Consider the following 14,732-nt stretch of genomic DNA (forward strand, 5'->3'; position numbering starts at 1 on the left):
AATGTCTGACATATGAATAATTCATAAAAGAATGCATAAATCTTAACTCTAAATGAAGTAGGATATGGTAGGGTTGGTAGGAAAAACAAGAAGCCTATCAAAGATGCAGCCTCATAGCATTACTAAGGAGGAAACACACAAAAGGCCACCTGCTCTGATTATTTCAGCAGGTGCAGCAGCAAAATCAACTGGACTTTCTAGAAGCACAAATGCAGCCCACTTCTTTCTGCTAATGCCTTTGTCTTACAGCTGAAGTTCAGAAACATTTGGGAGCTCTGGAGCTTTTATGTAGTTTTCAGTACTACATTTGAAAATCATTTATTCACGTGAATATTGACTTCACTTATTCTTCAACACAAGGGGTTAACTAACACTCAATTTGACTTGATTCCTAGGTATACCTTGAAGGGGGGGGGGGAAGAAGCAAGAGTGAGATAATAATAAAATACATGAAAGTAGCTTAATGAGAAATCAAGACAGGATCATTAAAATAACAAAATGGCAATATTTATAGCTGAACTATTCCCGGGAGTGTGGAAAAGTAGCAGGAAGTACACGTAGTTTCAGGGAAGACGGGCCTCTGACAGGAGGCTGGGCAGGAAGTCCGAGAGACAGGTATGTGCAGGAGCAGTGCTGCAAAGGCGCCCACAGCACACACCAGGACAAAATGTGAGAGAGTTTTGGCACTTGCAGAAAAACCACAAATATTCACTAGAGCTGTGTGAGGCTGGATGGTGTAAAATGAACAGCAAGTGGTAAACAGGGTGATTATGCAGGATTTGGTGTGCCATGCAAAGATTAAAACGTAATCTTGCGGAGCTCCATTGGGAATTTTCTACCTGCGTTGCATAATCAGGTTTGAAAGACTTGTGCCGTTAGTGGTAGGGAGGAGAGAGAGAAAACAGTGATGCCTAAGGCAGCAAGACCGGGAGGGCAGGGCTGCGGGGCCGTGAGGAGGGGCCACAGCAAAGCAGCAGCTGCCGCAGCGGGCATGTGGCACAAATGTAAGTCACTGAGAGGACAAGCAAGGAGACATGATGACTGAACCCAGAGGGGGAGCATAGAGACACAGAAGATGCAAGACAACTGATGCCAATGCTCTGAACATGCCTCCCCTGATGCCACGCTGAAATCCTAACCATCACTGCCATGGTACCAGGAGGTGGGACCACAGGGAGATAATTAGGTGAGGAGGGTAGAGTACTCATGCATGGTATTGTGCACTTTACAAAGACTTCATAGAGTTCACTCCGTCTTTTTGAGGACACACGGCAGAAGGGAGTCAGACAGCCATGGTAGGCCCTCACCAAGCCCTTCCCGTGTTGCATGCACACCAGAGACCTCCGGTTTCCATCACCGAGAATCCATTTCCTTTCCTCAGCCACACTGGCTACAGCACCCTGTTCTAGAAGCCTGTGCCAACCACATCCACTATAGCTTGAGTTTTCTTCCTTACCATGTGAAGTATGGCATGCAGTAGTCTATCTGCACTTTCAATGCATCATTATAATAGACTATATAACGTTAGAAGGGGTGGAATGTTAACATTGCACTTTTGTAGATAAGGAAATTGTAGGAAATTATAAACTCATTTCCTGATTTTTCTTAAACAAAACCACAGACCTTAGTCAATACATGGAGAAAGTGAACACATTGAAATGAAACCACATCATGACAGCATGATTTTTCCCAGTGCAAGGCTCATTACTCACCCTCTGTATATTTTTAAAGTGTACATAGGGACTGTTAAAGGAGAAGGGTATGACATAAATGAGATGGAGAAATGAAAACTGTAGATAGGAATACCTGCCTCATAGAAGTTCATTCTTGCTCTGTGCTTTTAATAAACATTACTAGGTAAAATGGTCCTCTACACAGAAACCACGTTATGACTTATAGCCATAGGAAAGAATATGAGGTCAACACAGTCAATATTTCATGGACTTGGGAGAAAAGGGGGTTATATGTGCCAGGAGCTAATTTGTTTCACTTATTTTTTGTAAATTCATGGTAAAAGTAATTCCCAAATAATTGATTGTAAGCAGATATATATCTTCAGTGCCTCACTCACTGGCAACAGTACGTGAATTTCTACCTTCCTAGCTTATTTAAACTACCAATATTTGATAAGGAAACAAAATAATTATTACAAAATGTGAGGCACACTCTTAGAAATAGCACGTTAAACACAGTAATTGGGGGGATGACTATAATACCTTGTGGTTACTAAGCTAAATAGCCCTGTGTGGTGGTTTGATTCAGGTGTCCCCCATAAACTTAGCTGTTCTGAATGCTAGGTTCCCAGCTGATGGAAATTTGGGAATTCACGCTTCCTGGAGACTGTATGGTTGGGGACGGGCTTATGGGTATTATAACCAGTTTCCCCATGCCAGTGTTTGGCACACTCTCCTGTTGCTGCGGTCCATCTTATGTTGGCCAGGGGATAATGTCCACCCTTTGCCCATGCCATCATTTTCCCTACAATCATGGAGCTTCCTCCTCAAGCCTGTAAGCCAAAATAAAGCTTTTTTTTTTTTTTTTTTTTGTACCACAGGCTGTTCTTGTTGGGTGATTTCTACCAGCAACGTGAACCTGACTGCAACATAAAGTGATGCCGAGGAATGGGATTGCTGCTAGACACCTGAAATTCGGTTAAGTTACAACAGGGCCTTTATCAGGCTATGATAAATGTGCAAAAGGTTAGGGAAATGAGATAGACACATTTTTTTTTTGTACTTTTTTCTCATGCAGGGGGAAGGGCAAGGCAGCATAGTAAGTTGGTATTGTCTGAATGTGTTATGCAGAGAGTATGGGTTTGGCCACAAGAAGTCTCAGGTAAGCTGAAGGGCCTAGGACCAGTGCTGAGGATATCAGACCCAAGAAACCGACGCTAAGACTCGAGGGCTATTGGGTTACATATTGTTACCTACGTACCAAATCAATGAATACCCAAGTTAGTAGTTACCACTAGAAAAGAAAACAGGAGGAGAAAGTGAAAGGGATCCCTCACCCCCAGTTTTATATCACCATATAATCGCTCACGAACCACTTCAAGAGACCACATATAACTTTCAAGTGAGCTACGACTTAATTGATTATTGTTAAAACCACAGAGAAAACCATTTTACAACACCACGAGACAGAAGAGGCAGATGGGTGTGGCTGTCAACAGCAATGCTTGCTTTTCTGCTATGTCAAATTGACACACATTTTTTGCCCACTGTGCATCATGGGAACACAGGACTTGTTCACTTCCATTTCCTCAGATCCTAACAGTTCTATTTTGCATGCACAAGCACACACACAATTAGTTTCTCCCCCAAATAGCCATATTCTTTTATTTGATGATCCAATACATTTTAATTCAAATAGTTACCACATAACCTAGGCACGATATTAAGCATTTTACAAGCAAAATATTATACTGATTTTTTTTTTACTTGCCAAAGAGTACAAAGAGTGAATTAGTTAAAGGTTGTACTTCTGTACATAAAATATCCATGTATTATACAAGCGTATGGAGCAGGGCTTAATGTTTATAAACTCCCAGCATCTCAATAAATAGGATGTGTCCAAACAGCACAGCTTGACACAGCTCGCCGTCATGAAGCCTGCACGTCTCTTTCATTAAGGCAATTTTCATTCTAGTGAACTAGGCTCATACTCCCTACAAAGAGGGTTAGGTTAGGAATGACTTGATCTGAATGACAAGTGGAATTGTTGATAATTAAATTACTTTCAAAAAGTCTTCATGACTTAAAACCAATCCTATTCCTTTCCCACCTCCCACATTTAAAATGCATATTCCTCTATGCAAAAAATTTTCACCATACAAGAAGGAAATACATGTCTTTTGTCAGAGCAACAATATTTAATAACATCTTTGCCTCTCTGGCTATAACAATTCTGCTTAGAAAAGAAATTTACCAAGCTAAAAATAGTTGATCTAGGTTGTCATAAAAAAGTATATTAAATACCTTTGGTAAAAATAGATATATTTAACAAGATTAGAAAAGCCAAGTTATAAAGTCAAAAGGAGAATATAAAAATGTACACAATAAAACATCAACCACCTCAGAGGTAAGGGAAGACAAGGCCTCTCTCTCTCTCTTTTCAGGTTTGCCTTCTCCAAACCCAGAAGTAGTTCTCTCTTTGTAAAAGACAGGCATTTTAATGAGCATGGAAAATCCAGTCTCTTTTATCAGCACCGCACCAGTATCAATCATAGCGACATAGTTCTCTTAAAAGCCAGGTTTGTAGCACACGGCACATTCTGATTTACATATGCAAATATAAGAGGCGAAAATCCCAAATTTTTTCTGTAATGTTCACCATCATGTGCTTACTTTTCTGTTTTTTTTTTTTCTTGTTCTGACGTCACCTAAGTCATATTGACACAAAGGAAATAGAAAATCCCATTAGCAGAACAGGAACATGCGCACTGTGGGGCTGCCTAACGATCTACAAACGTTTTGCTTTTGTCCATGTTTGCAGACCTGTCCTGTCCTTGGGTGTCCCCTCTGAGAAGTCCTGATGCATTCCTCCTCTCTTTGTGCAGTGTCTCTTCTTTCAGAGCACGCTGCAGATGGAAGGTCCTTGAGCAAAATTAACTGAGATTTTGGATGGAGATAATGCAGAAGGTCTCTAATGCAACCCGCGGCCGCCCATCACAGCTCCTGGGGGTGGGGGCAGACACAGGGGGGGGGGTGCGCTACCCTCCCGAGTTCCCCCGGCACACACAGTCACACTCCTCGTGGTGTTCCAGGGCCACGTCGGTCAGAGACTTGTGCAATCCCCGGACTCCAGTCTTTGGTCTCAACTGAAGGACCTGCAGGGGGATAACAAAAGTTACCTTTGGAAATCAACATTTATGTTGGATTTTACGCACTTGTAACTCTTCAAAAAAGAACTGGGGGTCTGACAAAGACGTTCAGATTTTACTATTTCCTAGTGAAGTTGTATAAACATTCTTCCATCCCAACCTCAAATCAGACAGCACCATCATTTCTTTTCTTCTCTTTTCTTCTCTTTTCTTCTCTTTTCTTTTCCCTTCCTTCCTTCCTTCCTTCCTTCCTTCCTTCCTTCCTTCCTTCCTTCCTTCCTTCCTTCCTTCCTTCCTTCCTTTCTTTCTTCCTTTTTTAAAAGGACATTTTAATGCCAACAATCTTTAACAAACCCTGGCCAAATGAAGTCTAGTCCTTAGACTGAAAAATTTGCCTGCGGTCTGCATTATTTTCCATACTTGATTATGCTAGAGAGATTTTCCCCTCAAATATTTTGGAGGACAAGTGCACAATTTGCTCTTCTGTTTGTGAGGTTCCACTCATACAGTTATTCCCACATGGAGCAAATATTTACATGTGATGCAGTCCCCTGGAGCACGGGAAGAGCGGGGAGAGGAACCTGATGGCTCTACAGCTGAGTTCGCTCAATTACACCACACATGAACTTTCTTGGCTACCCTTCAGGTACTCTATAAACTTGATGGGATGGATTAGATGTACTTCATTGACATCAGGCTCGTCATACCTAGTTTCTGCAGCTTTAGCCTACTGGCGAGTCCTGAGTCGGCCTGGTACTAACAAAAATGCCCCTCGCACAGCCCTTTCCTGCAATTTGGATTGTTGAGATTTTAAAGTTAAAAAAAAAAAATTAGTTACCCAAAATAAACAAATCACTTTCTAACATTATGGCAGAAGGATTTATCTATGTATTCTATTAAAAATGATCTGAAATAGGGCTGCAGCAATGTCTTAGTGGTTAAGGTGCTTGCCTGCAAAGCCAGAGGACCCAAGTTCGACTCTCCAGCACCCATGTAAGCCAGATGCAAAAGGTGACACATGCATCTGAAGTTCATTTGCAGTGGCTAGAGGCCCTAGAGTGCCCATTCTCTCTCTTGCTACCTGGCTATTTCTATCTCTCTCTCTCTCTCTCTCTCTCTCTCTCTTTCTCTCCTTCAAATAAATAAAAATAAAGGATTTTTTAAAAATTACCTGAGATGATGGATAATGTGTTTCTGACAACAGATATTATATTATGCATTTCAAGAAAAGTGTTTTGGTTGTGGGCAAGACTACTACAGCATATGTAAAGATATGAAATTGTCCAGGTTCTTGAAACTCCACAAGCGACACGCGTAACTTCTCAGAGCTCCCTGGGAAAGCCACCATTCTTGTAAGCTTCCATTCTTGTAAGCTTCGATTAAGTCAAGTCATATGACTGTTTTGTTGAAGACTTAAAGAACTGGAGAAGTACACACAGCCCACGTGGAAGATGTGGTTCTTTCAGATGTTAATTAGCGAACATTTTTTGAATACTTCCTGGATTCCAGGCACAATAATAATGTTTACTTACTTTAACTCAGAGCATCCTATGACATAATCTGCAGCTATTTCCCTATTGTACATGTGTGAACAGATTTAATCAGGCCTGAGAGACATAGTTCTTATTAGCTCTTAGGCAAAGTTAGAACAATGGACGCTAACTTTTTAAAGGCTCAATACTGTTAATCATACATTCCATTGACTTAGCTACTTTCTTCCTGAAAAGATAAATTTCAAAATCCTATAATAACTTGCCATCATATAATAACATGTACAGTAGGTTTCTCTGTCTAATAGCTTTCACAGTTCTGAAACATAAATTGGTAATATTAGATTCCTTCACTTGAAGCTTAACTGCGTTGACAAGTGGATCATACTTTGTATTAGATTTGATGTTTTGGGCAAACTAGGGTGGCATAAAACTTAACTAAATATGGCATTCATAGTATTCCTTATAGTGCTCCTGCTGAAAGCTTTTATTTTATTTTATTTTCTGGAATGAGGTTTAGTAAGACACAGTACAGTATCAGCATTGCCATTGTCTCCATTTCCCAGCTCTAACTTGTCTGTATTTCTCCATCTGCAAGGAGATGTGCAGAGTGACAGGTAAAGATGCAGAAACTAGCATCCACAGGCTGTACAGTCAGCCCCAAACATGCCTTTGCCTCTACCAGCATGCTTGGCTAAGAGGCATCTTTCTCTCTGCTGCTTGTATAGATTTACAAAGAATAGGGTCATCTCAGAATGCTCTACTGATTTGAAAGAAGTGGATAAGAAATTCAAGCTCACAAAAGGATTTAGTATTAGAATTGTACTTTTAAAAAAAATATATTATTTGTAAGCTGAGATGGGTGTGGGGGAGAGTGTGTGTATGAACATGCCAGAGCCTACAACTATTACAAAGGAACTCCAGATGCATGTGCCACTTTGTGCAGCTGATTTACATGGGTATTGGGGAATCAAACCCAGGTCATTATCTTTGCACACAAGCACCTTAGCAGCTGAGCCATCTCTCCAGCCTGTAATAACTTTTTAACTCCACTTGAAGGTTTTAACTTTTAAAAACTAGACTGGAAAACTTGTCAGCTGATCCCAGGTTATATTAAAGGGAGGTTTCATCTTAATGTTGATTGTGACATCAGCAAAGCAACTGTTTACAAAACTTGAAGTTAACTCAGTGGCATAGTTTGTCCAGCTTGGTGTGAAGCAAGCTTCATGATGGCAAGGGAAAACACGGAATCACTGGAGCCTGGATATCTACTCCTTGGCAACATCAAGTATAAAACTGCAGCAGGAGAGTGAGCCCAGTTCTGGTATGAAGGAACTAGCTATACCACCTCTAAAACCACCCCCAGCAACACAACTCTCCTCCTCCCAAATTGCCATCAGCAGGGACCAAGCATTTTGAACATGTGGGTTTATGGGGGACACCTTATTCAAACCACCACATGAAGCTATGTAAAAGTCAAGTATGAAGGACAGATTTGGTATAACATAATGCAAAAAAAAGTCGTAAAAATTAAGTTTCACATAAATGGAAAGTATCATTTCTTGCAGTATGCTTACACCATTGAGCTGGAGAAGTTGGAATACAGTGGAGGATATTCTAGCACAAAGAAAAATTATTTTACATTTGTTTGAGTACATGTTTTACTGTGTTGCTGTCAGTTGGCATTGAACTCCTGGGTTCCAGTGATTCTCCTGCTCAGCTTCCAAACAGTAGGGACCATGGATGCATGCCATACTGCCTGGTGCCAGTAATGAAGACTTTGCATACACAAGCAAGGTTCAATAAAGTAAGGGCTGATAATTTTTCATATTATATTTCTCTTAATTCCAAAGAATAAAGCATTTAAAGAGCAAATAACTCATAAGACATTGGATTTGTCATTTGTGGCAACAGGAGTATTATAAACATTTGCATCATTGTATTTCTGGTACGGACTTATAAAAAATATAAAAATAAGTATCAAAAATCTCCTTTCTCTAAATTAGATAGTAATTTATCCCCAAGCTTATCTTAAAATATTTTCCCTTTATATTTTGAAAAAACATTAAATCTGAAAAAACTCCACTCATTCTTTCCTCAGAGAAATAGCTTGTCTTCTTTATGTAAGAATTTACAACTTCATTGATTGAGGCTGATGCTCTAGCTTGGTGGTAGAACACTCATCCATAAGGTCCTGGGTTCTACACTTGGTGCTACAAAGAGCAAAAAATTTTTTGACCATCCATGGCATGTCACTAACAATAAGCTTTATAATAAATTTTTAATATCTCTGTTTTAAAATGAAATTCTTAGTTCATGTTTTAATCTCTTAAAATATTTGTAAGCCCTGCATTTATCTTATTTTATTTTGCTGACTGTTGACTTGCTCCGCCTAAACATAAATTCATTTCAGATTCATTCTTTTTTCTGTAAGAAAGAAAATATCCAGATAAAAATGGTATACCTACCTCATGATACTTTTTCGTCACTTTGCTGGGAACACACTGACATTCATTGCAATTGTGGAGACAACAGGCACAGTTCCCACCACAGCGCTTAACCAAGAGACAGCCTGGCCAGAAAATGGTGTCTGTTCTCTTCAGCTCTTCCCTTACGGACACCGAGAAGTTGCGAGGTGTACAGCTGTAGCGTCTTACCTCCTCTTTGAGAAGGTTAAGATCCACCACTGCATTCATATAAAAGAAAAGAAAAAAAATGTTCATGTACTGAGTCTGAATCTATTGCAGTAAGCTCCATTCATAAAGAAATCTAGATTTCCCTTGAGCAATAGCCTTAACAATATTCCTTCCCCTTTTAACTGCGTTGTATGGCTGTACTGCTCACAAATGGGACTTGCTATTTCATAGTAAAAATAGCCTTGGTCTGACTTAGGGAGTAATATAAAGAAATCTCATTGTGCATTATCAAAAACAGGGCAATGAAACAGTTGAAAGCTATAAATAGGAAACTTTATGCAGGGAAAAAAGAGCTACACCTTTTAACCTTAGTCAAAACACAGACAAGGAAAGCACTGGAGGGGAAAATAGAATGTATGTTTATGAATGCTTTGATTTTTTAAAATGTGATTTTTGAAAGGATTACAGGCTTACACAATTAGTATAGCCTGTCAATAGAACTTCTATGATTGTAAAGGACCTACAAATCATATAACAAAAAACAAGAATGAAGAAAATGTTTTTTGAAAACATCTGAATGGGCAAGGAGTCAAAGAAATGATACATTTTAGAAATGTAAGATCAGATGTTTTTGGAAAGCTCAGCTTCCAATGTGTTAGAATTGATGGTCTTTGAAATTTAGACTAATTAGATTCCTTCAGAGTTCTATTGTTCCTCTGTTGAAGGATAGAAGAAAAGTCTGATTTATAACCATTGTCTCTTTTCTTTTAGTAAGTTGGTTAACTGTGTTGCCCTTTATTTTTAGAAAGAATACCTACTTGTAAAGACTAGACAAAACATCCTTTCATCAGATGTGGATAGCAAAATCCTCAAAGAGCCATTGTTTTAAATTACAAGGATACTGTCTCAGGAAAATTATGTCAAAATAAAATGTTATGTGTTTTGTGAATTTGTACATAAAGCATACACAGCAATTACTAGGGTATATACTTCTAATCTTTTCTTTTAGAAATATTCAAAAAAGGGGCTTTTAATACTATTTGCTATTGTAATGTCTCAGATCCACCTGTTCCCTGAGGCTGATGAATCTGGTTAAACACTGTTGAAAAAAATATGAACTTGAAGAAAAAGATCATTGTGAGGTAAGGATGGCTTTAGGCAACAATACTCATCACGAGACTTCAATTTTGAAAATCAGCTCTGATTACTGTTAATAATTTGAAAATGTGAAGGTAGCTAAGAATAAAATACTTGTTTCCTTAGCTTGATCATAATTATATGTGATCAAAATTTATGAATTGTCCAAGGGAAGTAGTCTTCATATCTCTAAGAACTATCATTAATAATGAACATGATACAATGGGTAGTTGGTCAGAAAGCTGGGCCAAATGTGTGAGTATCTCAAAGCCATGGAAATCAGTAGGACCACTTTAGCAATTTATTCAGCTAAGAGCATGTTGTTAGTTCAACAGAAATCATAGTTTTATTTGAGTGTTTAAAGATTTGTCTTTTTTCATCTCAAAATGACTCCATAAAGGGACAATGATCAGTGCATGCATACATTCCTATTTCATTTTTAAAGCTATGCATAGTTTAATGTGGATCTTTGCTCTAGAAGGTCATATCTGAACTAGCAGGGAGAAAAGCTTAAAAATATGCATGAACACAAAAGATGTTGATACAACCTGCAATGTCCACCTAAGACTTAAATCTTCAGAATGTGAACAAAGTTCTCAGCTTTCCAAAGACCCTCACCTACCACAAAGATTTTTAAACATACTATTTCTTAAAACTAGAGGAAAAAAAAAAGACTGCATATGTTCTCCTCAAAATGTTTACTTAACTACAATAAAAGGCCAGAGCACATTTCCCAAGTGAACTAAGTTATACCTGCTACATTGTGAAAATTTAAACATACTTTCAAGTTAGCTTCCACTCATTTATCATGTTTGACACACGAGTCAAAAGCCTCTTTTAAAGTACTAGTTAAGCTTGACTTAGAAAATAACTTATTTTCTTTTTTCTTCTGAAATAGCAACATGTGAAGAAATACTCTAAAATAGTGCAAAAAATAGAAGAAAAGAGCCTGAAAACCACTACTGCAGGCAACACTGGCATAACAAAATTAAGGAATTTAAATTCCATATCATCTTTGAAATTCACATACTTCCTACTTCAAAGTCTTCAAATTCATATGAGCTTCATTAAAATACAATATTGCATCAAAACTTCTTGGAATATCCTGTAAAATTTCTGGGCAAAGAAAACAAGAAAGATAGAAGAAAACAAACCAAGAGACAAAGAGAGGAGAGCAGAGAAGGTTGAGAATGTAAGAAACAGAAAGAATGGTAAAGAAAAAACCAAGCCCCAAGGCACATTTTAATAAGTATAATTCTGAAGAATTTTCTCTTTGAAAAGTATTTGTGAAGTGACACCCAGTTACCAGATTCTTTCACCTTTCCTGAACTGCCTCAGACAAGATATTCGTTAATTTTCTTTCTAAAGAATAAGGATACAGAGCAAATCACAAAACTCAAGGGTTCTAATGGAACTTTAATCAGCACTGTAGTTTAACCAGGAAGGAAAATACTGGCCAAAATGTGGGGGCACATTTTTACTTTATCAGTTGTTCATTCTTTGAAGATATTCAATCCAAGGGTATCATGTTACCATAATGCAAACCGAGGGTGGTCTTTCTAAGATGAATGTGGTAACACAGTGATGTGTTTATTCTGGGGGGAAATCTATTTCAATGTCTAATGAGAGGCTTTTAAACATGCTACGCCTATTCTCTTGTAGAAAGATTCTTGGGAGGGGGTGTTTTTGTCTAGAGATACCAGCCACACTCGCCTTTGAGTTTGTGTAAATTTCCAAAAACACACACTGCTTTTCTCACACTTACTATATGTTTAAGAAACTAATATTTTCAGCAAACTGCAAAGTGCTTCAGTCTTGAAGGTGTTAAATGAATATGGGAAACACCTGAAAGAGCTTTGACTTTGTTGCAATGCAAGGTAACCCGTGGCCAAAACTGCAGACAGCAAGGACAGGGTTCCGGCTTCAAGGCACAAAGTAAGGATTTTGGGCTGAAATTCAAATACCAGTCATCAAAACAAAACAAAACAAAAACAAACAAATAAAAAACAACTACATCTGAAAAACTTTGCACCTCTGTTTCTTTACAGGTACACATGCTGATTTATTTCAGATTTACTAACAAGGACCCTATTCATGTGGGGTTGAGCTGCTACTCAGATCTTCAGTGTGCTGCTCTTAAGGGTTGGGAAGGAAAGTAGTGTGGGAAGGTTATTTATCAAGGTCCAGTCTTATAAATATGCAACAGCATTGAGCATCTGGACAGGATTCAGCTGCCCATGCCCTTGAACACATCCTTCCTCAAGCGTTGCCACAAGGAATCTGTGTCTGTGACTCTAGGGACACAGCGGGCTGGGCAAGTCCAAGCGTGAGCTGCTGGGACGAAAGCTCGGGACCCTGGAGGGCTACATGCAAGACAGTGGGAAAGGCAGGGGTAAGGTTTCTTCTGACAAGATTTAGAACAAATCTGGTGCAATATGCCCCTGTGAGTGGCTCAAATTAACCAAGCATTGTTCCTTCCACATAAATTCTCTGCACTGTCATTCCATTCTTTAGTGTGATCCTGGGTAGTGTCCAATGTTTCTGACAGACTGAAACAGAATTATTATTTTTTTTTTCTGAGTGCATGATAACTATCCAGTTATTGCTATTACCTTATTATCCACATCTGATATGTGTATGCCACAATTCTAATGTTACTGAGAATATTAGCTAACCATACAGGAGATTCCCTTTAGCATCACTGTTCATATCAGGCTCAAGTCAAATTAGGCTTATTGAACAGCGCTTCTGCTCTGAGAAAGAAGGCAGGCCCATTTCGTCAACAGTGGCGGTCTCAATTCAAGTCTCTATACATGAAAAATCCCTGGTATATTTTCCTGTAGGCTGCTGTTTTCTTGTTGAGACTCCTACCTTGGAAACTTCGATTTTACATAGAGCCATTGCCTCCTTCTACGTTGTGTAGAACTTCTAAGCCTTGTAAATGGAAGTGAACATGACTCTGACACGGGGAATTCATGGTAAGCATAGCTCTAATAAGAAAGCACCTCATTTTGTAGCCACAAATATGGCTTTGGAGCTATAATCATTTCTCTCCTGCCTCACAAGCAATCTACCCCACCTGGAACCTGAAATCAGCACCGATCCTTGGGAAAAGTAATGGGGCTAAGAAATGCTTGCAATTTTCAGCAGAAGTATCACTTCATTTTCCTTTTGTCTATTGTCCTGTCGAATAAACAAATGCATCTAAATGACCAGAAAATGGATTGCTTGGATAGATCACCGAAGACTATGAAACTCTCAAGGGTGGTGGGAGAATCTAAAAGCACATTCGCTGCTCAGGAAATTAAACAAAGTTCTAATCTGAAGTGGATGCTCACCTCTGGATTTTCTTCCAAACACAAAAGCTTTGCCCAGAAGCTGCCACGTTGGCCTGTACAGATCTTCTAAGTCCAGCTGCCACCTGTCAGGCTCAAGATAGCGGATGAGATCCTCCAAGGTGCTGAAGGCAGCCACGGCATTATTAAGCAGGTCAAGTGGTAAGGCCGCAGGGGGCAGCATTGAAGGGCTCACAGCTTCTGTGACTTGCTGAAAGGAAAACAAATCCCTTGTTAACTGTTTTAAGAAGGACAATGGATTCCTCTTCCAAGTTACAGAGACAAAAGCCTTAAAATACATGAGAAGAAAAAGTGCATGCAAAAACCAAGCGAGACGAAATCGCGTCGTAGCAGGACGTGTGCTGCAGCTTCGGTTCTCAGAGGTAGGCTGAGGCAGGAAGATTGGGAGTTCGAAAACAACTTGAGTTATAAAATGAGACCTTGTCTAAAATAAAGAGAAAAAAGTCATTCTGCAAAGATGTGATATGAGTGAACTCTGAGAAATGTTCTGTAAAGCATAAAAGATATTTATTTCCTTAATCACAAACTATGGCTAATGTGGACATCTTATACTAACAAGTTCAAAATATCTCTACAATTCAATTCTAGACTTACAATGAAACTTATAACACAATTATCATATATTTTCCAGAGTTTTCTTTTAATTTCTATTTTCCCCTTTCCTAAACCTGGACAAAAAAGCATGGTAGTTAATGCAAGATAGAGTTAGATGACTTAAAAATTAAACATAAAATAGCCCACCAGAAATAGGACAAAACACAGTCTAAAATCTTGGGACCTCAGAAAAGTCTTGTCAACCCAAGATTGAAAACACCTAAATCATGAGAGTCCAGCTTGGTAAATTTGCCTCCAACATCTATTCTAATATAAAAACGTTAATGAATAGAATTAAGACTCCAAACCATGTGACTGCCGGAAGATTAACTTTCAGATCGCACAAAAAGAATGACTTGATGGAAGAACATGGTCCAACTCTAAACAAGAAGTTTGGGTGCTCAATAATCATAACAAAATGTGTTAAAACTTACTAATTCTTGCAAAATAAGCAAAGCATTCTGACTCATACAAAAGGGGAGATAGTATTAAACACACACGTGATTGGGGAAAACTATTTTTATTTTTACTCTGGGTGTGAGTAAACAGGAAATCCTAGGTTGTACCTGCAGCTGGAGTGTGACAGGCACACCACGTCAGATGCTGACGCTGAAGTACAGTGAACCCTACAGGCTGGTGTGTCCCATGTCCTAATTAAACCACACACAATGATGATACACATCACAGCCTTCTCTCA

The 14,732-nt window shown here is 38.9% G+C and overlaps 1 protein-coding gene across 1 annotated transcript in view; it reads right to left on the minus strand.

Annotated features, from left to right (window-relative positions):
* Positions 1–3,307: 3,307 nt before the first annotated feature.
* Positions 3,308–14,732, minus strand: part of Pdgfc (platelet derived growth factor C) — a 170,459-nt gene continuing 159,034 nt past the window's right edge. The window contains exons 4-6 of the mRNA XM_004655887.2: positions 13,424–13,631; positions 8,781–8,998; positions 3,308–4,828 (exon numbers count right to left, since the gene is read on the minus strand). Of these exons, the coding sequence (XP_004655944.2) occupies positions 4,712–4,828; positions 8,781–8,998; positions 13,424–13,631 (543 nt within the window). The 3' untranslated portion in view covers positions 3,308–4,711. The remainder of the gene's footprint in view (positions 4,829–8,780; positions 8,999–13,423; positions 13,632–14,732) is intronic.

Source organism: Jaculus jaculus, chromosome 12, assembly GCF_020740685.1.
Source record: "Jaculus jaculus isolate mJacJac1 chromosome 12, mJacJac1.mat.Y.cur, whole genome shotgun sequence".
NCBI lineage: Eukaryota > Metazoa > Chordata > Mammalia > Rodentia > Dipodidae > Jaculus > Jaculus jaculus.